Genomic DNA, 27,196 nt, shown 5'->3' with positions numbered 1-27,196 from the left:
AATATTTCTCTATTATATGTTTCTTATTCTTTCATAAATATGAGTAATGCTGTAATGAGCATCCTGGGACATAAATCTTTTAATTAAATCCCTGATTCTGAAGACACAGATTCCTAGAAATGTTATTACCATGTAAAAAATATAAATATTTTTCTGTCTAGCTTTTTTTTTTTTTTTTTTTTCTGTGCTGGGATTGAATGTGGCCTCGTGTGGTAGGAAAGTGTTGTACCACTGAGCTACACTCCCAGCTCCAGTCTGTTCATCTTATTCCCCCCCAACCCTCCCCCCCAAAAAAAAGGCTATTTATTTCCATTTTTAAAGCAGAGTCTGTGTAACTTGGGCATCCTCAACCTGTGGTGAATATTGTCTTAAAAAAAGTGTTTTCACAGATTTAAAAAAAAAAAATGAAATTGTCATTTGCAGGAACTTGAGACTGTTCTGTTAAGCGAAATAACCCAAGCTTAGAGGGTCAGGGGTTGTATGTTTTCTCTCATGTGGTAGAGAGGAAAAAGGAAAAGGAAGGTGGAGGGAATCTCATGAAAATTGAAGGGAGATTAGTAGAATAGAGAAGAGGGACCAGTGGGAGAGTCAGGGAAAGGGAAAATGTAGGGGATGATATTAACCAAATTAAATTGTCACATTGTATGCCTGTAGGAATCTGTAACATCTCCCACCCTTATGTACAACTATGATGTACCAATAAAAAAATGGGGGGTTTTGGCAAAAAAATCTAACAGCCAGTTTAACCACTCATGTTTTTATTAGCCATTTATGTTTTTTATTTAATGAACTGTCTTGTGTCGTCACTTTTTAGGTTTTCATATTTTATGTTCTAATTTAATAGAGTTGTCATAGGACTGTTAAACCTTATAAGAGGAGTTAAGTATGGTCAGCCCTTTGTATCTGTTTCAACCAGCTGTAAATTGGAAATACTTGGAAAACAATTGGGTCTTTGTTTTGAACATTTACAGACTTTTTTTCCTTGTCATTCCTTAAATAATACAGAATAACTATTTATATACATTTACATTGTATTTGCTGTTATAAATAATCTAGAGTGTATAGGAGCATGTATGAAGCTTGTGTGCAAATGCTGTGTACCATTTTATACAAGGGACTTGAGCAGCCTAGGATTTTGGTATTCAAGGGGGATCCTGGAAGTCCCATTTTCCTCTGTTCTAAGGAATGACTATATTTCAATCTTTTGGCCATATTCACCACATAGTTTTAGTTTGTTTATTTTTTATATGATTCTGGGGATCAAATTCAGGATCTTGTGAACACATGCCTTACCGTTCATCTATATTCCCAATCCTTTTTAAATTTTTTTTTTTTTTTTAATATTTGTTTTTAGTTTTAGGTGGACACAATATTTTTATGTGGTGCTGAGGATTGAACCCAGTGCCTCATGCATGCTGGGCAAGTACTCTACCACTGAGACACAATTCAGCCCCTATAACTATTTTTTAAAAAAATAATTATAATACTGGGAATGAACCCAGGGAAACTTTACCATTAAGCTACGTATCTAGCCCTTTTTATTTTTATTTTTTAAAATTTTGAGACAAGCTTTTGCTGAATTGCATAGACTGGACTGGGATTTGTGATCTTCCTGCCTCAGCCTCCTGAGTTCCTGTGTAACAGGCATGTGCCACTGAAGCTGGCTACTTATAACTTTCAGTATTTTTTTTTTAATATTTATTTTTTAGTTCTACACAATACCTTTATTTTGTTTATTTATTTTTATGTGGTGTTGAGGATCGAACCCAGGGCCTCACGCATGCCAGGCGAGCACTGTACCGCTGAGCCACAACCCTAGCCCTCAGTGTTTTTTTAATGCATGCAGCGGCAACTTTAGAGTTGCCTGTCTAAAACACAGATATGAACATCATGTTTCCCACTTAAACTGTCACAACTCTTCACTGCTTGAAGAATAAAAGAATAAATCTTTTTTTTTTTTAAGAGAGAGTGAGAGAGGAGAGAGAGAGAGAGAGAGAGAGAGAGAATTTTTAATATTTATTTTTTTTAGTTATCGGCGGATACAACATCTTTGTTTGTATGTGGTGCTGAGGATCGAACCCGGGCCGCACGCATGCCAGGCGAGCGTGCTACCGCTTGAGCCACATCCCCAGCCCCAAGAATAAAATCTTAACTCTGTATTATAGCAGTTTGTCCAAATTTACCTTTCCAGACTTCTCACCTTTTTTGTGAGGCTTCTCAAGTCTCTTTTACCCTTTCTTAAAATGGCTTATAACTTTTAGAGAATACTTAATTTGTGGCTCCCCCTCCTTTTAAAAATACTTTAAAATTAACAGCAGCTTCCTTTGAACTTCGTTTGCTAGATGGTGAGTTCCTTATAGTCAGGGACCATGTTTTACTTTTTCTTCTCCCAATCCTAACATATTGTTTTGTAGAGAGTAGAGCTAAGTAAACATTTTTTTTTAAAAATATTTTTTTAGTTATAGACGGATGCAATATCTTTATTTTGTTTATTCATTTTTTATGTGGTGCTGAGGATTGAACCCACTGCCTCACATGTACGGGGCGAGTGCTCTGCCACTGAGCCACAAGCCCAGCCCCAGTAAACATTTTTTTTTTTTTTAAATATTTATTTTATTTTTGTGTGGTGCTGAGGATCGAACCCAATGTCTCATCTGTGCTAGGTGAGCGATCTACCACTGAGCCACAACCCCAGCCCCAAGTAAACATGTTTGTACCATAGAAAAAAAAATGCAATTGTGGGCATTGGGAGTGTAGTTCATAACTTCTTTGTGGTACCAGGGATTGAACCGAGATTAACCATTGGGCTACACCTCCAGCCCTTTTTTATATTTTATTTAGAGATGGAATCTCGCTGAATTGCTGAGGCTGACTTTGAACTCATAATCCTCCTACCTCAGCCTCCTGAGCTGCTGTGCTACCTTGTCCTGCAGGCTGTTTTTATTTTGAGACAGGGTCTCCCTAGTTTTTTAGGGCCTTGTTAAATGGCTGAGGCTGGCTTTGAATTTGTGATCCTCCTGCTTCAGCCTCCTGAGTTGCTGTGATTATAGGTGTGCTATACCACACCTGGCAGAGGTCCTATCTTTCTTATATCCCCTGGTGTTGGGGATGCAAATCAAGTCAAGATGGCGCCTGGCAGTTTGCCAGGAGGAGTGGTTTGTGAAGCAATGCCAGCGAGCCATTAAGATGATGAGGATTCCTTATTGGCTGACTGCTGTATCTAGATGATGTTAATTGAGTCAAGCTGTGTGTAATTAGTTAAGTATATATACCTCTGCTGTCCGGCAGAGAATCGGCTCCTGCTACCTTGGGTGCACGCTACTTTGAGTTCTCGCTCAGTTCCCACTGAGTTCCCTTGCAATAAAGTAGTTCCTGTTTCAACCTTCAAGTTGCTTGTCACCTCCCGGTTATTTGTGCCCAGCCAGACTGCCGCATTTGGTGGCTGGTAAGGGGACCGCCTGAAGCTTGGGGGGAGAACAGCAGCTGATTTGGATTCCAGAGAGACTAACAAAAGCGATTTCTACAGAAAACCCCTTGGTGGGTTCTTTTATTGGAGAGTCAGTATAATTTTTACCCATTAGTGCTTCATTATAATTTTCTTTAGGTTTTTAGAATGTTAAGTGTCATTAGTAGCGTTCAGTGATGAGAAGAGCCCCATCCATTGATATGTGAGGGTGATTAAGCTTTTTTAAAAGAATGAAAGTAGCTTTGTTGTTTCTCAATCTAGAAAGGAGGTTAACTTCTCTAGAAGAAAGTCAAATAGAATAGAAAACAATTAAGGTGAAAATTATAATCTGAAACTAAGTTTACTAAATAAATCTCTCACATTTTGGCAAACATCTCTTCAATCATTCTTTCCCTTTCCTCCCACGTGCTATTTATATAAACTAATAATTACACGTTACTCTGTTATTGGTATTACTACTATTTCAGTGCTGATGATCAAACCCAGGGCCTTGCTTATTACTGTGTAAGCACTCTATCCCTAGGCCCCTGATATTATTATTATTTAAAAAATATTTTTCAGTTGTAGTTGGACACAGTATCTTTATTTTACTTATTTTATGTAGTGCTGAGGATCGAACCCAGGACCTTGCCTGGGCTAGGCAAGCCCTCTACCGCGAGCCACAACCCCATTCCCCCCATATTATTTTTATTAATAAGTTGTAGGTGTCTTTCAGTATGAGCTTAATTATAATTTTCATAGCTTCAATGTCGTTTTTCATTATTTGATTATACTTTGACTTAACCAGCTCTCCTGACGGTTGTAGTTGTTTGTTATCTTGAATAAAGTCTTTGAAGTCATATCACTGAGTATTTATACAGAATATCTGGAAGAAAATGTGACAATAACAGAAAATTGGAAGCGCAGGTTTGGCACACACCTGTAATCCCAGCGACTCCCAAGGCTGAGATAGAAGGATCATGAGTGTTCAAAGGCAGCCTCAGCAACCATGAGGCAATAAGGAACTCAGTGAGACCCTATCACTAAATAAAAAAATACAAAAAGGGCTCAGTGTCAGTGCCCCTGAGTTCAATCCCTGGTACCAAAAAAAGAAAAGACAATTAGAAGAAATAAATGTGTGCTCCCATAATAACATCAGGTTTTGCAATGCAAAATCAATTTATTTATCTACTTATTTATTTATTTTTAACTGCTGGGAGGGTTTTAAAATGTAATATTGTACTAGGCATGATGGCACGTATCTATAATACCTGTGACTTGGTTAGCTGAGGTTCACAAATTTGAGGCCTGCCTGGGCAACTTAGTGAGAACCTGTTTCAAAATACAAAGGGCTGGGGGTGTAGCTCAGCTCCTGGGTTCAATCTCAATACTAAGTAAGAATGCAATGTACTTGTTGTAAATCACAAGACAAAATGGAGGGGTACTTTTTATTCTGGCACTTTGCTTTAGACTCATGAACCAATATTTTTTAATTATTGAGAAAGGTTTATTACCTGATGATGGATGTAGAAGTGCAAGAGTAGTAGCAAACACTAATGCTCAGAATAAACTAAGACTTAAGAAAACTCCTTAAAGGATGGGGGTGTGTAGTTCAGTACTGTCAAGTGCTTACCTCACATGTGTAAGTCCCTGGGTTTTGATCCTCAACACCTCAAAAAACAAGAAACAAACCAAAAAGCTTGAGTTCAATAGGGCTTTTGAAGTTGTGTTTAAAGTAAGAAGATCAGTAAAGGAACAGTGGACCTACTGCTTATTAGAGTGCTATAATAGAATGTGGTCAATGGAATTGTTTTACTTTAGTGGTATTTTGTTTCCATCTTCCCTTCTACATGGATCCCTAAACTACCAGAATAAATTATATATTAAGTGGGACTCTAAATCCCTAATCAGAAAGTCCACCAAAGCTTTTTGAGCTAACATTCACATTTTAGCTTCAAATTTTGGATTTTCAGATGGGGTACTCAACCAGTACAGCCTATGCCAGTATTCTAAAATCTGAAAAACTCCCAAGTCTGAAACACTTCTCATCCCAAGCATTTCATATAAGGGTGAGAGATTTGCTATTGTTGGTCAAATATAAAATCTCCACAAGGTTTTGCAGATTACATCCAGTGAAGGTCATAGAGTTTATGGTTATGATGTGAAGCTTTAATTGGTAAATTTCTAGAATAGCAGAAATTGGCAAATATAGTCTTTGAGTATTCCCCCTTCCCCCCCATTTTGGAAACTACAAGAGAAATTTGCCACCATTAAATAATCACTAAGGAAAGAAAAAGTTTAGTAAAGAATCATGGCAGTAATACATAACTTGTATTTATAGATGTGTAGCATTTGACTATATCAAGCACTGGATAAATCTTGACACTATCCTTGTAGAAAAGATAAAAAAAAAATCTTGTTAACCTGGAGAGATGTGACTAGTGACAAACTACAGGACTTTGTCCTTATTTCCTTTTCAAGATTTTTAGTAGTGATCATGGTTTAGAAACAGTTTAGAAACTGTTTCTTAGAATTGTTCCTGTTTTGGGGGAATGAGGGAGACTTGGAGCCCCATTCACTGTCGCAAAGTTAAAAGCTCAATTTTTTTTAATATTTATTTTTTAGTTGTAGTTGGACAAAATACCTTTATTTTATTTATTTTTTTGTGGTGCTGAAGATTGAACCCAGGGCCTCTCACTTGCTAGGTAAGCACTCTACCACTGAGCCACAACCCCAGCCCCAAAAGCTCAATTTTATTTGGTTTATATTGTTAGATTTCTTTTGTGGAGAAAAAGAGTATAGTTGATTTATAAATAAGCTTGAAAATTATTCATCTGTGGGCACTCAAAAAGGTAATACAAAACAAAACACAGTAGTATGTTCCTATAGTCCCAGTTACTTGGGAGGCTGAGGTGGGAGGATCATGAGTTTGGGACAAGCCTGGGCAACATAGTGATACATCAGCTTAAAAAAAAAGTTTTTTTTTTTTTTTTTTTTTTTTTTTAAACAGTCTTCAAGTGTTGTGCCCAAACTACAGGAAGTAGTAGAACCATGCTTGTGCAGTTAGAATACTGTTGAATTACATGTAACAGTGGTAATATAGATGCTCCTGGATTTATGATGGGGTTGTCATGATTAAACTCATTGCAGAGGGAAAATACCCTAAATTGAAAATTCATTCAACACACCTAACCTACCAAACATAGTTTAACAATGCAGTACACTATAAAGTGTTGGTTTTTGACCCTTGTGGTCAGAAGATGTGGCTCTTCCACTGTGGAGCATTGTAAGAGAGTATTTTAACAGCATATCAGAAGCCTGGGAAATTGGGTATGGTAGGATATGCCTGTAATCCCAGTGACTCCAGAGGCTGAGGCAGAAGGATATTACAATTTCAAGGCCAGCCTTAGCAACTTAGACCCTCAGCTACTTATTGAGACTGGGGGACGGAGGGGATGGACTGGGGATGTAGCTCAGGACTTCAATCCCTAGTACCACACCCCTGCCTCCAAAACATAACCAACAGCAAAAAAAAAAAAAAAAAAAAAAAAAAAAGATAAAAAAGAAAAGCTCAAAATCTATAGTTAGAAGTATGGTAAAGTAAAAGAATCAAAAGTCAGGAACCATCCTTATATTTCTGTAGCTATTTGAATACTGTAATTTCACGTATATTCATTGAAACTCACAAGAATCCTGAGGGGGCGGGGAGTAGCAAGACTATGATTAGAATTTAGTTCTTTTTTCTATTCAGTGTACTTCTCATTAACCAAGTTTTTCTTTTTCCTTTTGTAAGAGGAAGTTGGGAAACTGGAATCTGTTAAAGAAATTGTGGAGAGATTAATTTGGCTAAAGTGGGTTAGACAAGGAGGTTTCAAGGAAAATAAAATGGAAGACTGAATCGGGCCTTTGCATAATTAGAATATTTGTTGGGAATGAGTGTAGTAAAATGGCTTACTTTCCCTGATTTGAGAAGCTCACATGACAGCCCTGCTAAACCTTGTCCAATTGTTTTGTGTTACCACCTTTCTGTTATGCAGTTCACTGCCACTGTGCGTTTGTTGTATACATTATGTCTTTAAGTCTTGTTTTTGGTTTGGTACTGGGATGAACCCAGGAGTACTTTACCACTGAGCCCTATTTATTATTTTGGGACAGAGTTGCAATTGCTTAGGGCCTTGCTGACTTGCTGGGCTAGCCTTGAATTTGTGATCCTCCTCCTCCTCAACCTCCAAATCATTAGGATTACATGTGCCATCGTATCCAGCTGCAAGTGTTGATTTTGTTTTTCTCAGAGGCCACTCTGAAGTTGTTTTCCTTCATAGTTTATAATTACATATTTATAATTGGCTGACTTTTTAATGCCTTTTTATTCTATGAGGTTATCGGTTATATGATTGTGGCTCTCTGTTGTAATTACATTTCACAGTGCTTTCACATGCTAGGATTAGTACTGCTGGAGATTGTACTCAGGTATTCTAGGCAAGTGCTCTACCACAGAGCTACATTCTAGCTGTTTTTTTTTTTTCCTGTTTTATTAGTATTCTTGGATATTTAGAATATTATCAGTACATGGTTTTGTGATATCTTGCTTACTACTCCTTTCATATAAAGGTACTATGTTGATTTTCCCACCACCTACCACGAGAAGAGATGGGATATTTTTAAAAACTGATTTTGCCAGTGACTTGGGGTATATAAAATTTTTCTTTAATAGCTCTTGATATTAACATGCATGGGTTAAAGATTTTAATATGGAATTTTTAAAAAAAATTTTATTTTTTAGTTTATGTGGACACACAGTATCTATTTTTATGTGGTGCTGAGGATGGAACCTAGTGCCTCATATATATGAGGCAAGCGATCTACTACTGACCTACAGCCCCATCCTAGGAATTATGTTTTTAATCAGTTAGGATTCTGTGGCAAAGACCAGCAAAAGTAACACCTTTGAACATAAATGAAAAATAGTTATTTAAAAAAAATTTTTAATCTTTTTGTTATATTTTTTTTTAAAGAGAGAGTGAGAGAGGGAGAAAGAGAGAGAGAATTTTAATATTTATTTTTTTTTAGTTATCGGCAGACACAACATCTTTGTTTGTATGTGGTGCTGAGGATCGAACCCGGGCCGCACGCATGCCAGGCGAGCGCGCTACCGCTTGAGCCACATCCCCAGCCCCCTTTTTGTTATATTTGAAGCATTAATTAAGCACTCTGAGCGTGTGCTATCTTCAGGCATGGCTTACTTTTAATCCATACATTTATAATATCAGGACTTCATTTCTTTGTGTCTTGCTATGTTGTCCTTTCTTGGTTTTGACTTCAGTTTGGCCATTCCCATGTTAGCAAAAATTGCTGTTGAACTATCTTTATACCACACTGTTTAGATATCACATATGTATACAATGCAGGTGAAAAGAGAATCTTCTGGAACCTTCTGTATAAGAATAAGTAAGCTTTTTCTAAAATCTTGCCAGCACATCTTACTTCACATATTATTGGCTCATATATCTTTGGCTCTATTCCTGAGATAGAGTTCAAAGAGGACAAACTTTGGTTTAAACTAGACAGGATCCATTTCTGAAGCTGAGAGGACAAACTTTGGTTTAAACTAGACAGGATCCATTTCTGAAGCTGATTTTATCTAGATCTCATAAGCTAAAAGAATGGGCTTCTCCACAAGAAATTTAAATATTGGTTACTATGAAAGCAGTGAAATTGCTTTGGATAGCAAGCACACAGATACCTAATACAATGCTATGCTAAAAATCATTTATTAGTATTTACTCAGCTGGTTATTTTGAATGTCTCACCTTAACTCTTCATGTGGAAATATTTGTTTTTTCAGTGTATTTTCATTTTGAGGGGCTGGGGATGTGGCTCAAGCCGTAGCGTGCGGCCCGGGTTCGATCCTCAGCACCACATACAAAGGTGTTGTGTCTGCCGAAAACTAAAATGTAAATAAAATATTAAAAAAAAAATTTTGAATATTAAATGTTTAAAGCATCCCCCCCCCCGCCCCGTTACTGGGGATTGATACAGGGACCTTTTGTCACTTTAACGAAGGCAGACTGTGTTAGTTGCCAATGGTAAAATTTGAACTTTGAGGCAAAAATTGGGGTTTTTTGAAAACTTGTACCTGGCAGTGTGAACATGACAGCTGCCCAATGCTTATAGATTTTTCTTTTTCTCTCTTTTTTTTAATATTTTTTTTTTAGTTTTTTAGGTGGACACATTATCTTTGTTTTATTTTTATGTGGTGCTGGGGGCCTCATGCGTGCTAGGCGAGTGCGCTACTACTTGAGACGCATCCCCAGTCCCCTTTTTCTCTTTTTATTCTTTTTTTTGGGTACTGGGGATTGAGCTCGGGAGTGCTTTACCACTGAGCTACATCCCTAACCTTTTTTATTTTTTATTTTGAGACAGGGCCTCACTAAAGTGCTTTAAGTCCTTGCTAAATTGCTGAGGCTGGCTTTGAATTTGTGATCTTCCTGCCTCAGCAGCATCCGGAGCCTCTGGAATTACAGGCTTGTGCCACCCCCCCAGCTAGAGTGATTTCTTAATATGAAATGTTTGACATTCAGATTTTTCAAATATCGGGTTTAAAAACTTTTGGATCAAGATGAGAATTGGTCTTATAATAGTTACTAATTATACTTAACTTGGTCAATGTATAATTTACATACGATAAAATGCATCTATTTTAAGTGAACATTTCCATTCATTTTGACAAATGTATTTAGTCTTGTAGAAACTACAGTTGTACATTTGCATTAGCCCACTTATCCCTTGTGCCCATTTGTAGTCAAACAGATCACCACATTTGTATCCTTGTTAACTACTGATGTGCTTTATGCCACCTAAACTTAGAGTTTTTTTGCTGTAATTTTGTTATATGTATTTTTTTGTGGTTCTGGAGATGGAAACCATGGCCTTATACATGCCTGGCTAAGTGTTATACCACTCTGCTACAACCTAAGCCCTTTTAATTTTTTGAGACTGGTTTTAGTAGGCTGCTGAGGCTGGCCTTGAACTTAACTCTCTGCTAAAGCCTCCCAAGTAGCTAGGATTGCATGTATGTGCTCTTTGTAGCTTGCTTTTTTAAAAAATACATTTATTTTAATTATATGTGGTGATGAGGATCGAACCCAGGGCCTCACATATGCTAGGCGAGTGCTCTACCACTGAGCCACAACCCCAGCCCGCTTTTTTAAAAAAAAACAAACAAAAAAACTTATGGCTATAAGTGATCGATGTTGGTTACCAGTATATCAGTAGTCTTCTTATTGCTTAATAGAATTTCATATATCATTATGCTATATATTTTTTTGTATCCAGTCCATTTTTGGACATTTGGTCCTTTGGTTTGTTTGTGATTTAAGGCTTTTTGAATAAAGTTGTTGTCAATATTTTGTTTTTCTTTTTGTGGTTTGTTTGGTTACCTGCCTGGACTAGTTTGATGAATTCTGATTTTCCCATAGTTTATAGCCATTGATGTTGATGTCTGTGTTTATTGTTTTAATATATAATCCTTTTCATTCTTTAATTTTATTAGTGAATTGTCTTCCTAGGAATTTTGCCTGAGTCAGCATAGCTTAGTGGTCATGGTTATGTTTTTCTTAAAAATGTCTTAGTCTCTTGTTATATGGATAACTAAAAAGAACCAATTAAAAATTTTTAAATCTCTGGGCTGGGGATGTGGCTCAAGTGGTAACGTGCTCGCCTAGCATGTGCAGGGCGCTGGGTTTGATCCTCAGCACCACATAAAAATAAAATAAAGAAGTTGTGTCCACCGAAAACTGAAAAATAAATATAAAAAAAATTTTCTCTCTAAAAAAATAAGAATGTTTAAATCTCTATATTCCTCTTTATGTTTGTATGGAGGGGAGGCTGTTTGTTGAAGAAACTGATGGTACCATGGATTATTTAGCCATAGACTTTCGTAGTCTATGTTTGCTAACTTTATCCTTGTTAAATAACTTCAAATGTATTTCTTTTTCCTCTATTTTTATACTTTGATTATTTGGAGGTTTGATTAGACTTAGTTAGGTTTCTTGACAAAACTGTTTATTAGATTATGCTGTGTTTTTTCCTGCTCTTGGGCATAATATGAAATTGTTGCCCCCCCCCCCCTTTGGTAGTGCCAGCAGCCACTGCCTATATCTTTTTATATCATTAGCAGTTGCAAAATGGTTCTAATCCAGTGGTCCCCTGCCCCCTTTATTAGCTGGACTATGTGTATAAGGAGAAATTTCCTTTTGTGACATTTCTTTGAAGTATCTTTTGTATGGAAAAGGCAGGATAAATGGCTCATTGTTTTTCCTTTACCTATTTTCAAACAGTGAGTTCTTTAAAAAGTGAAAAGGTGATCAATTTAGTCTTAAAAAATTTTTTTTAAAGAATCATGAACTTATATAATTGAAAGTAGTGAGTAGTTTGCCTTTATTAAGATTTGGGGGCTATTTTCATACCAGTTTGTAATGAGCATCCTTTTTTTTCCTGTCTGATGCATTTTTTCCCATTGTTAGGATATGTATTTTACTTGCTTTTTGTTGATAGCTATTAAGATTAAATTCCAGTGTCCTGTTTTTATAAATAATGTGTTGAATATCCATTAATGTTATTTCATATGACAGAACATCTGTAGGAAAAAGATGCTTAAACAATAGAGGATCAGTGTATTTGTATTGATAGGTACTAGCAAATTATCTTCACTTTTTATCTTGATGTTTGCCAACTCTAGATATTTTATTTTTTTTTAATTTATTTTTTTTAAAATTTATTTTTAATATTTATTTTTTAGTTATCGGCGGGCACAACATCTTTATATGTGGTGCTGAGGATTGAACCCTGGCCGCACGCATGCTAGGCGAGCGCGCTACCGCTTGAGCCACATCCCCAGCCCTCTAGATATTTTAAATGTTTTGCCAACTAGGTTCGAGAGAAATAATATTTCATGGTATGTTTGAGCCATGTATAACTTTTTGTTCATTTTCTGCCCATTTTCTACGATTTTTGTTTTTTCATTCTAATCTCTTGTCATTTTAGATTACTCTGTTGCAAAAGATTTGTACTAATTTTTCATGTCTTTGAAATTTGCTTTTGTTAATTACTTTTAACATTTTTGTATGACTAAATGTTATCAATTTAGAACACTTTAAGAACACCAGTCTTTATTACTGCTGTCTTCCACATTGTCCTCAAACTAGTATTTTATTTTGTTAATTTTTTGTTAAATTTTTTACTTTGGCTACATATTTATTTCCTTCTTTATTTACTATTTTTCTTCTTGCCTTTTGTCCTTTCTTTTCTTTCTTTTTTATGTTATTATTGCTGGGTATTGAATCCAGGGCCTTGTGCATGGGTAAGCATGTGCTCTACCTATACTCTTTGCTTTCTTTTCCTTTTCCACTCATGGCTTTTGTAGTAAACTATATGTATTTGTTAAATTTTATTTCACCCTTCCCTTTGAGGTGTCAAGTTCCACAAGGGTATATATCTTAACATTTCAAAGTTCTATTCATAAGATCATAAGTCTGCCTTTGATTTTTTAATTATCATTACTCTGTAGACTTTTAGTAAACCTTTGTTTTTACAAATTTCAAATATGACAGAAGAACACAAAAAGTGTTAAGACTTACGCTTTTTCTGATAATAGTTCATCTAAATTCATAACTAAATGATACCTTTGTTTGTTGACTTGTATTTGTTAGTTCTTTGGCTAGTCTTTTAAGTATGTTTGTAATTCCAGGTTTAGTAGTGGGTCATTTATACTTTACCACCACATACAACACATTTTAAAATATTTAGGGTTTATGGTAATTTTAGGATTTTCTGCATACTGTATTGTTTCATGAATCAAGCCTTAGTTTTATTAACTTTTTATTTTATTTTATTTTTGCCTTATGGAGATAGAACTCAGGGCCTGGCACATGCTAGGCAAGTGCTCTAACACTGAGCTGTACCTGTAGTCCAGTTTTATTAATTTCCTTTTTTTGTGTGTGCTGGGGATTGAACCCAGGGCTTGTGCATGCAAAGCAAACACTATCAACTGAGCTATATCCCCAGCACCACCACCCCTGTTTTTGTACCAGTGATTAAACATTAAACTTGGGGCACTTATCCACTGAGCCACATCTTCAGCTCTTTTTATTTTGAGATAGGGTCTTCTAAGTTGCTTAGGGTCTCAAAGCTGCTAAGCCTAGCCTTGAATTTATGATCCTTATGTTACAGTCTCCCAAGTCGCTAGGATTATATAGTTTGCTTTTGGTTTTATTAACTTTTTTAACAGCTGTGTGTGTGTGTGGGGGGGGGGGTTGGTGTTGGGAATTGAACCTAGGGCATCCTGTATGCTAAGCATATATTCTACTACCGTAAGCCCTCTTTATCTTACCTTTTTTTTTCTTTAGTTGTAGATCTACACAATACCTTTATATGTTTTTTTATTTTTTTCAATTGTTTTTAGTTGTCAAAGGACTTTGTTTTTATGTGGTGCTGAGGATTGAACCGAGTGCCTCACACGTACTAGGCAACCACTCTACCACTAAGCCACAACCGTAGCCCTTCCTATTCCCTTATGCAGTAGTTATATAGTTATAACATTATATCTGTTTCTCTTAGTTCTCTGAATCTTTGCTCTTGATAATACTCTGGCTGTGATTCCATCTCCGTGCCCACTGGCCTATTGTTGATGCTTAAAATAGTATTTAGTCTCTCAATCAGGATTATGGGATATTTTTTCTATTCATTTTCATTTTCTTTCAGCAACGTTTTATCATTTTCAGCATTAGGACTTTTAACTCCTTAGTTAAGTTTGTTCCTAGCCTTTTATTATTTTCCATGGTATTGCAAATGGAATTGTTTCCTTGATTTCTTCTACAAATTGTTCATTGTTGGTATATAGAAATGCACCCAATTTTTGTGGGTTGATTTCTGTATCCCGCAGCATTGTTGGATTTATTTATTCTTTTTGTGGGTTCCTTGAGGTTTTCTGTGGTGTTCGTGTTATATGTGGACATAGATAATTTCACTTTTTTCCTTTCCAGTTTCTTTTTCTTGTCTAACTGCTCTTATTAGAATTTAACATTACTATGTTAAATAGAAGTCATGTTAACTGACCTTTTCTGTTCCTTATCTTTGAGGAAAGGGCTGTCTTTCACCATAGAGTATGATGTTAGGTGTGATTCTGGAGAATGCTATTTTGTCTGGTTCTTACAAGACATCCTACTTTTTGGTTTTCTGGTGAATGTAAATAAACAATAGAAAACTTACATTAGTTAGAGTGCCAGGTGTCCTGATGAAGATGATTGTCTGACCACACATAAGTTTTTGAGAACGTGTGTCCTTTGGTTTTGTATTAGAGAAGGTTATGATGGTTGCAGCTACTTTGTTCATTGTTTTAAGGCACTGTTATTGCTGGGATGGAAAACTGGCATTGTGTATTATGGTCCCTTCTTTTTTCCTTGTTGACAATTCAACTTATTCCCCTACTATTTCTTACCCTGTCCTGGTTGCTAGGATTTGTTAAGAGAGTTCTCCCTAATGGTTGGTAATATCTTTTGCTTTCAGGACCTCTGATATGACCCAGGTCCCAAAAGCCTCATCTTGGTTCGTGCTGTTACCTTATGATGCTTTGTTTGGCATATGCTTGGTTGTCTTGTGCGTTTTTCTTCTCTTGCTAGCCAAGAAAATCTTGAATCTCCTACTTGTGCTGCCGGCATTCTGAAGCTGAATATAGGAAGAATACTGTTAAGTCTCACCATTAAGTATAGTTTGATTTTAAAAAAAGTTTTTTTTTTTAAAAAAACATAAATTTTAAATGTAATTGGTAAATAGAAGGAATATATTGGTAGAATGGAACACCTCATTGGTTCTTAGGGATTTCCCCTCAATACATGAATATTTTATGGTGCTTCAGGCAAGCGTTCTTGGGATTCAAGAGAAGACCCTAGCAGTATATAAAGAAAGAATAAAAAAGCTGTTTTCAGAAATATCTTTCAGAAATATCTTGTTATGTATATTATGATCTGTTTAATGGATTCAAGGGCCCATGTTTTCTATTGTGTAGAGCTATAGGTGGAAGTTGAAGATAGGGAAATGATTTTAAAATGTTGGGTTCGTGAGAGTGGTTGTATCCGGTTTTTATATTTGGGGAAATAACCTAATTAGAACTGATGGTCCTCAAGCATCTTCATTTTAAAAGAAGAAGCATGAACCTTATGGTTTACAGGTTGAAAGTGCCAATAGATTTAACTCTGTTAGTACTTCTCAGTACTATGACTTTTTAAAAATTTTTAGTTATAGATGGACACAGTGTCTTTGTTTATTTTTTATATGGTGCTGAGGATCGAACCCGGCGCCTCACGCATGCTAGGCAAGTGCTCTGTCACTGAGACATCACCCCAGCCCCCTCAGTACTATTATTGATTTTGTCAGTGCTCTAGGTATAAAGTTTCATAGGTTTTAAGTATGTTGATTTTAACTGTGCTTTATTGTTTGCTTCATTATTTTTTCATGAAAGATTTTGAACAACAGCCTTCTCAGGAATGCTTATATGACATTATAGTAAGAAATGTCTATACTGGGCTGGGGACGTGGCTCAAGTGGTAGCGCGCTCACCTGGCATGCGTGTGGCCCGGGTTCGATTCTCAGCACCACGTACAAACAAAGATGTTGTGTCCGCCGATAACTAAAAAATAAATATTAAAAAATTCTCTCTCTCTCTCTCTCTCTCTCTCTCTCTCTCTCTCCTCTCTCTCTCTCTCTCTCTCCTCTCTCTCAAAAAAAAAAAAAAAAAGAAATGTCTATACAGAGTCATTTATATCTTTTCATTGTGATACTGCTGATTTTCAGTTGCATGCTTTTTCAAAGACTAGATCTTTGTGAAGTTCAAAAATCTCTAGAAGGGCTGGGGATATAGTGCAGTTGGTAGAGTGCTTGCCTCACATGCACAAGGCCCTGGGTTCAATCCCCAGCACCCTCGCCCCCAAAACAAAACAAAACCCACAGATACATGAAAATCTCTAGAGAGGAATAGTACTTTTAGGGATTATATGTGTGGGTGTGTGTATGTGTATGGAGGAAATGAAGGGTATCTAACTATTCCCTCCCCCCATATTGGGGGTCGAACAGAGCCTCACATACGCTCTACCAGCTTCTAGAAAGAATAGAAATTCTAAAAGCACATTCTCATCTTTTAGCTTTATCCATTTCCTGTTGAGGTAACCTTTGTTGATGCTGGTGTGCATCGTTATAGTGTATTTGTACTATACTTGTATATGAGTCCATAACATTTGTGCACGTTTTAAAAGTTAACAATTTACTGTCTGTATTCGTTGGAAACTTTACCTTTTTCATTCATCTTTTGAAATTGAATACTACGTTGCTCTTTGATTTATCATTTTCTGATAAACCCATCATTAGTTGAAGATATTATAAATTGAAAACATATTTAAGGTTTAAACATATATAATGTTTAACCCTACTGAATATAATGGTATGATTTCTATTGACCATGTATTGTTTTTGCATCATCATAAAGTGGAAAATTTCTAAATTGAACCTTTGGAAGATGGGGACTATCTGTCTTAGATCTTTTGATACATGGAGGTTCAGTTTGTTAACCAAAGTATCCATTTACCTTTTTTTTTTGGTACCAGGATTGAACCTAGGGTTGCTTTACCACTGAGCCACATCCCCTGCCTTTTTAAAAATATTTTATTTAGAGAGAGGGTTTTGGTGAGTTGCCTAGCACCTTGCTAAGTTGCTAAGGCTGGCTTTGAACTATCCTCCTGCCTCAGCCTCTAAGTCGCTGGGATTATAGGCATGTGCCACTGCACCTGGCTCCATTTACCTCTTATGGATACTATTTTTAATCTCATTCATGTCAGCCTAAGTTCTTTATCACTGTACTAAAATCATTTTAAAATAAGACTCTTTTTTTTTTTTTAAAGTCCCCTCTCCAGTTAAAATTTTGACTTAAAGTATATTCTGTGAACTATCTGGGTACAAATGGCTTGACTTCTTCTAACCCCCGTACTAGCATCAAACTTAGGGAAACTTAACCACTGAGCAACTGACTCCCCCCTCCCCCCCCACACACTCCCCCAACCCCCCTCCTCCCCACCTTTGGAGGTCCTGGTGATTGAACCCAGGGGCACTGAACCACTGAGCCACATCCCCAGCCTTTTTAATATTTTATTTAGAGATAATGTCTAGCTAAGTTGCTTTAGGGCCTTTCTGAGTTGCTGAGACTGGCTTTGAGCTTGTGATCCTCCTGCCTCAGCCTCCTGATCTGCACTTTTAAAATTTTTTATTTTTAAACAGGGTCTCCCTAAGTTGCCCAGGAACTCGAAATTCTCCTGCCTCAGCTTCCTGAGTTGCTGGGTTTACAGATGTGCATCACTGTACCCAGCTGTTTTGATATTTTAAATGCCTTAAATCTTAGTCCCTGAATAGTTGTAGTTTGAATTTTGTTTATAAGAAATAACTTTTGAGTTGGGCACAGTGGTTATGCCTGTAATCCCAATGATTTGGAAACTGAGGCAGAGGATCTCAAGTTCAAGGCCAGCTTGGGCAATTTAGCAAGATCCGGGCTCAAAAAATAAATTAAGTGGTGGTAAAGCATCCCTGGGTACAATCTCCAGCATTACAAACACCCCCCCCCACCACCATATTTGAATAACAGGCTATATATCTTTTGTGTTTTGCATTAGTTTTTATATAATAATGTGTATTATTTAAAAAGTTAAATAGTGTACACCTATGTGTATTGTTTAAATAGTTAAATAGTGTAATTACTATATATCTTCACTTGTACTGTGTGCGAGCCTTGTCAACAGCTATTGCTGCAACTCCAGTTTTTTCTCCTAAAGGTGATCACTTTCTATTTTACCTGATTTTGCTTCCCAGCTTTTACCCGCCTCGGTATATACAATATTGTATTGCGTGTACTTTTTCTCTTTATGGTGCTAGGCGCGGAACCCAGAGCCTTATGTAAGGCACTTACTCTACTGCTGTGCCCCTCCTACCTTTTTCTTTTTCTTTTTCTTTTTTTGGTACTAGATAGTCTTGCTAACATGCTTAGTTAGGGCCTTGCTAAATTGCTGAGGCTGGTCTTAAAGTTGTGATTCTCCTGCCTCAGGCTCTGACATCGCCTGGTGAGCGCCATCATGCCCAGTTTATTTCTTAATTTGGTACTGGGGATTGAACTCAGGGGCATTTGACCACTGAGCTACATCCCCAGCCTTATTTTGGATTTTTTTTTTTTTTTTTTATCATAGGTGGACACAATATCTTTATTTTATGTGGTGCTGAGGGTTGAACCCAGTGCCTCACGCATGCTAGGCGAGCACTCTACTGCTGAGCCACAACCCAAGCCCTGTATTTTTTTTTAAATATATATTTTTAGTTGTAGATGGATACAATACCTTTATTTTACTTGTTTATTTTTATGTGGTACTGAGAATCAGACTCGGTGCCTTACAAGTGCTAGGCAAGCACTCTACCACTGAGCCCAAGCCCCAGCCCCCATATTTTGTATTTTATGTAGAGACAGAGTCTCACTGAGTTGCTTAGTGCTTCGCCATTGCTGAGGCTGGTTTTTAACTTGTGATCCTCCTGTCTCAGTTTCCTGAGCCGCTGGGATTACAGGTGTGTACCACTACACCTGGGTATTTTCTTTCTTTCTTTCTTTTTTTCTTTGAGAGAGAGAGAGAGAGAGAGAATTTTTTAATATTTATTTTTTTGTTTTCGGTGGACATAACATCTTTGTGGTGCTGAGAATCGAACCTGGGCCACACACATGCCAGGCGAGCGTGCTGCCGCTTGAGCCACTTCCCCAGCCCCTTATTTCTTGATATATATTTTCACATTTGACCCCCTTTACCTCCCTTGTTGGTCTGTTGATTTTGCTATGGATGTAGATTAGCTCTTTTGTCATTGACACACCCTTCTAATTTTTTCCAAATCAGTATAGTTATGTATTAGGATGTTATAAATATTGTTCACTGCTGAGCCAGGTAGTTTAGTGTAATTACTGTATATCTTCACTTGTACTGTTTCATTTCCTGTAATTATTGCTAAGGGTGTGTGTGTGAGTGTGCTGCATTTATGAGAATTCCTCTGGAAGCTTGACACATTTAAAACTGTTCTGAATGAGTAAAACTTTTACTCTTCACTGAAATCATATATATATGTTTAGTTGTCTGCATCCTTGTCCCCCCATACAGTGATAATTAAAGGATCTCTTTTCAAATATCCAGGAGTTTCTTTTTAACTGTGAACTTCTTTACCTAGAATGCTTTTTTTTTTTTCTTAAATATATGACTCCTTAAGTTTTCAATATTTGCTTAAAAATCACCTCTTCAGAGTACTCTTGACTTCCCCATTCTGAGGTGGCTTATCCTGTATTAATTGCTGCACAACATCCTACTTGGTTTCTTCTTGAAACAATATGTATGTATGTATGTTTTTATCTATTTACTTCTTGTTTTCTTCCTCTTCATCACTGGATTAAGTTCTATGAGATGGGGATGTTTTATTCACCATCATGTATCTAGTAATTAACACAGTGCTCAACAAATATAAATGAATGCATAAGTGATTATATCCAGACATAGTGAAGATTTAAATGCCATGTGTTCTGTAATCTTGGATTTTATTTGTCTAGCAACTATATAACCTGGCCACTACTTGTTTCTTGTAATATTGTCCATGCTCACTTATTTACATACTGTCTCTTTCATGATACAGTAGAAGAGTTACATAGTTGTGACTGATATCTTCAGACCTACAAAAGCCAAAATATTTACTTTCTGGCCCTTTAGAGAAATTGCTGACCTTGTATTATCAAATATTTTACAATCTGCACCATTTTTAGCCAGAATGTGTTCAATTGTTTTTTAAGTTTTAGGTGGACACAATACCTTTATTTTTTTAAAATATGTATATATATTTTTTAGTTGTTGATGGACCTTTATTTTATTTATTTGTATGTGGTGCTGAGAATCGAACCCAGTGCCTCATGCATGCTAGGCAAGTGCGTTACCACTGAGCCACAACCGCAGCTCTACCTTTATTTATTTTACATGGTGCTGATGATCAAAGCCAGTGCCTCACAGGTGCTAGTCAGTACTGTGCTCTACCACTGAGCCACAACTCTAGCCCCAAAATGCAATTTTTTTTTTTTTTTTTTTTGTACAAGGGATTGAATTCAGGGGCACTGGACCACTAAGCCACATCCCCAACCCTATTTTGTATTTTATTTAGCGACAAGGTCTCACTGAGTTGCTTAGCACCTCGCTGTTGCTAAGGCTGCCTTTGAACTCGTGATCCTCCTGTGTCAGACTCCCGAGCCCTTGGCATTATAGGCATTGCGCCTGGCTCTCAAAATGCATTTTTTTAAATGCAGTTTCTTTTTTCAGTTTTACTTTTGATTCTTTTTTATAGTAGTACATAGTCTATATGAATTGGTAATGTGTCAGTCAAGGTTCAGTTAGAAAATTGAAAAAGGAGTTTAATAAAGCGAGTGAATTACACAGATGTTGGGTGTTTAAAGGGCAAAGGAAGAGGGAACCATGTAGAAATACAGAGACTGCAGGAAGCAGCTAATTTTTTTCTTAAGACTATCTGAACAAAGGCCAAAGAAAGTTGTCAGAATCTAGTGACTTAAAGGAAGGCATTCTGTTTGACTACCTCTGGTACCTCCTAGAAGGGTACCAAGAGATTATTTCTTGGAATGCTAAGAAAAGCTGGAGGCTAGAGTGGGTGCTGCTGCTAGGTGATGCTTTCAGAGATAGTAAGCTCACAAGTCCATTTTCTATCCTGCCTTCTACTCTTTTAGTTCTTCATAGGCACTGGATGAGGATCTTAACAGGAAGACAGCTGGAAATGAAAAATGTAGCTTGCAAGGTCCCAATCCCAGCATCATAAAGCATAGAACAGAAGGGTGGGTTTTGAGTTGATAGATAATAACTAGAATAACTGGCAAAGTATTCCCCTTTCCTTTAGTTGCATCTGTTAAAAATCTGTTCTTAAGCTTAAATTAGTCAGTAATTAAATTAAGATTTATTTTCTTTGTTGAAAGCAAAAGAATTAACTGAAATATTTGCTTTTGTAAATGTAAGCTTTACTTTTGAAGTATTGGCTTTAAGATTAGTTTATCATTTCATAATTAACTTTTTTTTTTTCTTCTTTGTTTTAGTATCTGATATAGAAGGTGGTGATGGACTGCAGCTCAGAAAGGAACATACTCTCAAAATATTTGCTTATATCAATTCCTGGACACAGAGGTATGTGTCTTTAGATATTTTGAAGAATCACTTTTCGAGTTGTATTTTAAATTGCCATTATGTGTCATCAAATTTTCTTTTAGGGATTTATTGGATTGGATAACTCTATTATTTTTTTGCAATACTGGGAATTGAACCCAGAAGCATTCTACCTGAACCACATCTGCAGTCGTTTTTTTTTTTTTTTTTTTAACTTTTAATTTTTTGTGTGTGCTGGGAATCGAACCCAGGACCTTGTGCATGCAAGGTAAGCACTCTACCAACTGAGCTGTATCCCCAGCCCTGAATTTTTTAAAATTTTTTATTTTGAGACAAGGTTTTGGTAAATTTCTGGGGCTGACCTTGAATTTGGGATCTTTTGGCCTTAGATTCCCGAGTCACTGGGATTACAGTAATGTGTTGTTATGCCCTGCTAGATTGGATACCTGTAGCATTGTGACAACGTATCGGTATTTGTTAAATCTCCTTTTCTTCTCCTTACTCATATGGCTGATCATGCTTTTGTTTTAAAAACATGAACATAATAAATGATTTTTTTGACCTCATCTTCATTTTTTAGGAATATGGGAGTGACTGACATTTTGAAAAATAACTATTTTGAGAGAAATTTTTTTTTAAAAGAGAGTGAGAGAAGAGAGAGAGAGAGAGAGAGAGAGAGAGAGAGAGAGAGAATTTTAATATTTTATTTTTTAGTTATTGGCGGACACAACATCTTTGTTTGTACGTGGTGCTGAGAATCGAACCCGGGCCGCACACATGCCAGGCGAGCGCGCTACCACTTGAGCCACATCCCCAGCTTGAGAGAAAATTTTTATGACACAGCTAAAGGCTTGTAACAACCTTAATTCTTTCAAAGAATATGTGCAAGCCATGCTGGCACATGCCTGAAATTCCAGCTATGTTGGGAGGCTGTGACAAGAGGATCCCAAATTGGAGACCGGCCTTTATTTTATTTATTTTTATGAGGCGCTGAGGATTGAACCTACTGTCTCAAAAGTAAAATATATCCAGATGCAGTGGTGCAAGCCTCTAATCCCAGGCTGGTTTCATTCTTTCTTGTAACTAAAATTGAAACTAGGGTTCAATTTCTGAGCACATCGCCAGCCCTTTTTTATTTTTTGAGACAGGATTACGCTATGTTGCTTAGGGCCTCACTGATTTGCTAAGGCTGGCATTGAACTTGTGATCCTCTTGTTTCAGCTTCCCAACTTACTGGCGTTATTGAAAGCAGCCACAAGCTGATTTCTAAATAATGTATATATTGAGAATATAGGGTCAGCAAACCATGGTGATTAATATAACCAATGGTTATAAAAAGGGTTTCAGATTTCTGTCCCTTAGTGTGATTTTTTTAAAAATTTAGATATTTTCCTTTTTAGTTATAGATGGACACAATACCTTTATTTTAGTTATTTTTATGTGGCGCTGAGGATTGAACCTACTGCCTCATACATGCTAGGCAAATGCACTACTACTGGGCTACAACCCCAGCCCTCAGTGTGATTTCTTAGTGGTCATGACTAATAATCTTTTTTGGAATGCTAAGATTCATACTCAGGGCCTTGCATATGTTAGGCGAGCGCTCTTCTGGTGAGCTATATCCCTACCCCAATAATGAATTTTTCATTTTTGTGCCTATACAGTTTAAACTTGTCCTTAAAATTTTTTATGGGTAAGAATGTTTAAAGCAGGCTGGGGATGTGGCTCAAGCGGTAGTACCTCTCCTGGCATGCGTGCGGCCCGGGTTCGATCCTCAGCACCACATACAAACAAAGATGTTGTGTCCACCGAAAACTAAAAAATAAACATTAAAATTCTCTCTCTCTCTTTCTCTCTCTCTCTCTTAAAAAAAAAAAAAAAAAAAGAATGTTTAAAGCATCGTGTGCAGTGATCAATGAATATAATAAATACATTGATACATAATGAATGTTGTTAGACATAGTCAAGGTTATTAATGGGTTTAGCAGAGTAGTTTAATGTGAAATATCAGTTGAGACACATTCCCACTCTTTTATATTTTATTAGAGATAGGCTATCACTGAGTTGCCTAGGACCTTGCTGAGTTGCAAAGACTGGCTTTGAACTCGATCCTCCTGCCTCCCTAGCCACTGGGATTATAGATGTGTGCCACTGTGCCCAGCCAGTATTCCCTTTTTTAAACAAAAACAAAAAAACCCCAAACTTTCACTCTATCAGTAATTTTGGCAGATATATTTGTTCCAGGAAAATTTGTGTTTTAATTATTTAAAAGTGGTATCTCTCTTTCTTGGAAAGCTGGGAATGGAACCACCATTTGACCCAGCTATTCCCCTTCTCGGTCTATTCCCTAAAGACCTAAAAAGAGCATACTACAGGGACACTGCTACATCCATGTTCATAGCAGCACAATTCACAATAGCAAGACTGTGGAACCAACCTAGATGCCCTTCAATAGGCGAATGGATAAAAAAAATGTGGCATTTATATACAATGGAGTATTACTCTGCATTAAAAAATGACAAAATCATAGAATTTGCAGGGAAATGGATGGCATTAGAGCAGATTATGCTAAGTGAAGCTAGCCAGTCCCTTAAAAAACAAATGCCAAATGTCTTTCTTTGATATAAGGAGAGTAACTAAGAACAGTGTAGGGACGAAGAGCATGAGAAGAAGATTAACATTAAACAGGGATGAGAGGTGGGAGGGAAAGGGAGAGAGAAGGGAAATTGCATGGAAATGGAAGGAGACCCTCAGGGGTATACAAAATTACATACAAGAGGAAGTGAGGGGAAAGGGAAAAAAAATATAAGGGGGAGAAATGAATTACAGTAGAGGGGGATAGAGAGAGAAGAGGGGAGGGGAGGAGGGGGAGGGGGGATAGTAGAGGATAGGAAAGGCAGCAGAATACAACAGACACTAGTATGGCAATATGTAAATCAATGGGTGTGTAACTGATGTGATTCTGCAATCTGTATACGGGGTAAAAATGGGAGTTCATATCCCACTTGAATCAAAGTGTGAAATATGATATATCAAGAACTATGTAATGTTTTGAACAACCAACAATAAAAATTAAAAAAAAAATAAAGTGGTATCTCTCCTTATTGGAATCTTTTTTCTGAATATGAACCATATATTTCTTTTGACCAAGTTCAGCAGTGGTTGCTATTCCTTTCAATATAAGTTGAACAAATGAATGAATATTTCATGTTACTAATATGTTAATGACTTAAAATTAATAATCAAAAGTGATTTACTGAGAAATGTATTTGAGTCATAATTTTGAATTATAACTACAGCCCAATGGCAATATGTTATACTAAGAAAAACCCACACTTCTGATTTCAGAATCTGTAAGTATGCCACTGATTGTAGTGAAATTCAGACAAATAAAATCGATTTCCTAGAGTTTTAGCAACAGTTATTGATGGAGCTGAATTGGGAGTTACATTTTGCTATTCCCATTTCACTTTTTCCTAGATGTGTATTTTTTTTTTTTTTTTAAGAGAGAAAGAGAATTTTTAATATTAATTTTTTAGTTATCGGCGGACATAACGTCTTTGTTTGTATGGGTGCTGAGGATCAAACCCGGGCCGCACGTGTGCCAGGCAAGTGCGCTACTGCTTGAGCCACATCCCCAGCCCTAGATGTGTATTCTTTTTAAAACATTTTGTTTAGTGGTAGATGGACAGAATACTTTTATTATTTTTATGTGGTGCAAAGGATTAAACCTATTGTCTCACATGTGCTAGGTAAGAGCTCTACAGATGAACTATAGTCCCCTAGGTGTATATTCTTAATCCCTATTTTAGGACTTTTTAACCAAGAGCATGTGGTTGGTAATTAAATTATAAAGGAAATTGTGATATGTATAGTATAGACCAGTAGTTCATAGGTTTTCATCACATTACTAATTTTTTTTTTTTTTGCTTTATCTCAAAATGCCCAACAAGAATATAGTGGTTGCAGCATTTTATAGCCAGATATACATGGATTAAAGTCTTGCTTCATTACCTACGAACTTTAAAAAATGTGTTGACAAGGATTAAATGCTTATAAGCATTACAAATAATATGCTTATTTTTAATCTTTAATTAATTAATTTATTTTTGGGTATTGGGGATTGGTTGAACCCAGAGGTGCTTTACCATTGAGCTACCGCCTTAGTCCTTTTAATTTTGGGGACGCTATTGGGGTTTGAACTCAGGGGCACTTGACCACTGAACCACATCTTGAGCCCTACTTTGTATTTTATTTAGAGACAGGGTCTCACTGTTGCTTTGTGCCTTGCTTTTGCTGAGTCTGGCATTGAACTCTCTCAATCCTCCTGTCTCAGCCTCCTGAGCCACTGGGATTACAGGTGTGGGCCACACATGGGGCCTACTCAGTCCTTTTTATTTTTTATTTTTTTTTTTAAATATTTATTTTTTAGTTATCGGCAGACACAACATCTTTGTTTGTATATGGTGCTGAGAATCGAACCCGGGCCACATGCATGCCAGGCGAGCGTGCTACCGCTTGAGCCACATCCCCAGCCCCTATTTTTTTATTTTGAGGCAGAATCCCACTAAATTGTCAATATTAGCCTGGAACTTGCAGTCCATCTGCCTCAGCCTTCTGAATTGCTGGGATTACAGGTGTACAACAGCATGCCCTGCTTGTATTATTGTTTCTTCTCATTTAAATGATACATTCATTGTTAAAACAACAAAAACATTTTGAGAAAAATATAGAGAATCAAAGTTAAAAAGACAAACTTTCTGTTTCTCCATCATAACAACTGGTAAGGTAAGTTTTTATGAATGTCCTTGGTATAATATTGTGAGTAATAAAGTTAAAAAAAAAAAATCTTTATCCTCCTTTTATTTTTGTGGTCCTGGGGATTAAACCTAGGGCCTTGAGCATGCTAGTCAAGTGCTCTAACGCTGTGCTGTGTCCCAGCTCTTCTTTTATTGAGTTAGGGTCTTGCTAAGTTATCCAGGCTGGCCTTGAATTTGTAGTCCTCCTGTCTGAGCCTCCAGAGTAGCTGGGATTACATGTATGCAACACATACCTGTATTACAGTTGAAAATTTTACAAAAATGTTATCTTTCTATATGTAAGTTTGATGTTTTCCTGTACAGTAAACTGTGATCCATCTCTCCATATCATCTGATATTACCTGTTTTCATTTTATTTTCTTTTTTTGTGATAGGCGTTGAACCCAGGGCTTCACACATGCCAGGCAAACCCTATAACACTGAACCACATCCCCAGCCCCTCCCATGTCATCATTTTAAATTGTTGTGTAAGAGTCATATGAAGGGCTGGGGTTGTGGCTCAGTGGCAAAGCACTTCTCTCGTACATGTGAGGCACTGGTTTCTATCCTGAATATCACTTTTAAAAAATGAATAAACAAAATATAGATATTGTATCTATGTATAACTAAAAAATATTAAAAAAAAAGAATCATGGATGCCACTACTGTTTTGTTTGTATGATCAG

The 27,196-nt window shown here is 36.7% G+C and overlaps 1 protein-coding gene across 3 annotated transcripts in view; it reads left to right on the top strand.

Annotated features, from left to right (window-relative positions):
* The window catches only part of Usp34 (ubiquitin specific peptidase 34), a 224,002-nt gene that overhangs the window by 8,460 nt on the left and 188,346 nt on the right, over positions 1-27,196 (top strand). For all 3 annotated transcript variants that reach the window (XM_076832908.2, XM_076832907.2, XM_076832909.2), the window contains exon 2: positions 21,645-21,732. In XM_076832908.2, the coding sequence (XP_076689023.2) occupies positions 21,645-21,732 (88 nt within the window). The remainder of the gene's footprint in view (positions 1-21,644; positions 21,733-27,196) is intronic.

The sequence above is a fragment of the Callospermophilus lateralis genome, chromosome 14 (assembly GCF_048772815.1).
Source record: "Callospermophilus lateralis isolate mCalLat2 chromosome 14, mCalLat2.hap1, whole genome shotgun sequence".
In the NCBI taxonomy this organism is placed as follows: Eukaryota; Metazoa; Chordata; class Mammalia; order Rodentia; family Sciuridae; genus Callospermophilus; species Callospermophilus lateralis.
This window is presented reverse-complemented; position numbering and strand designations above follow the sequence as displayed.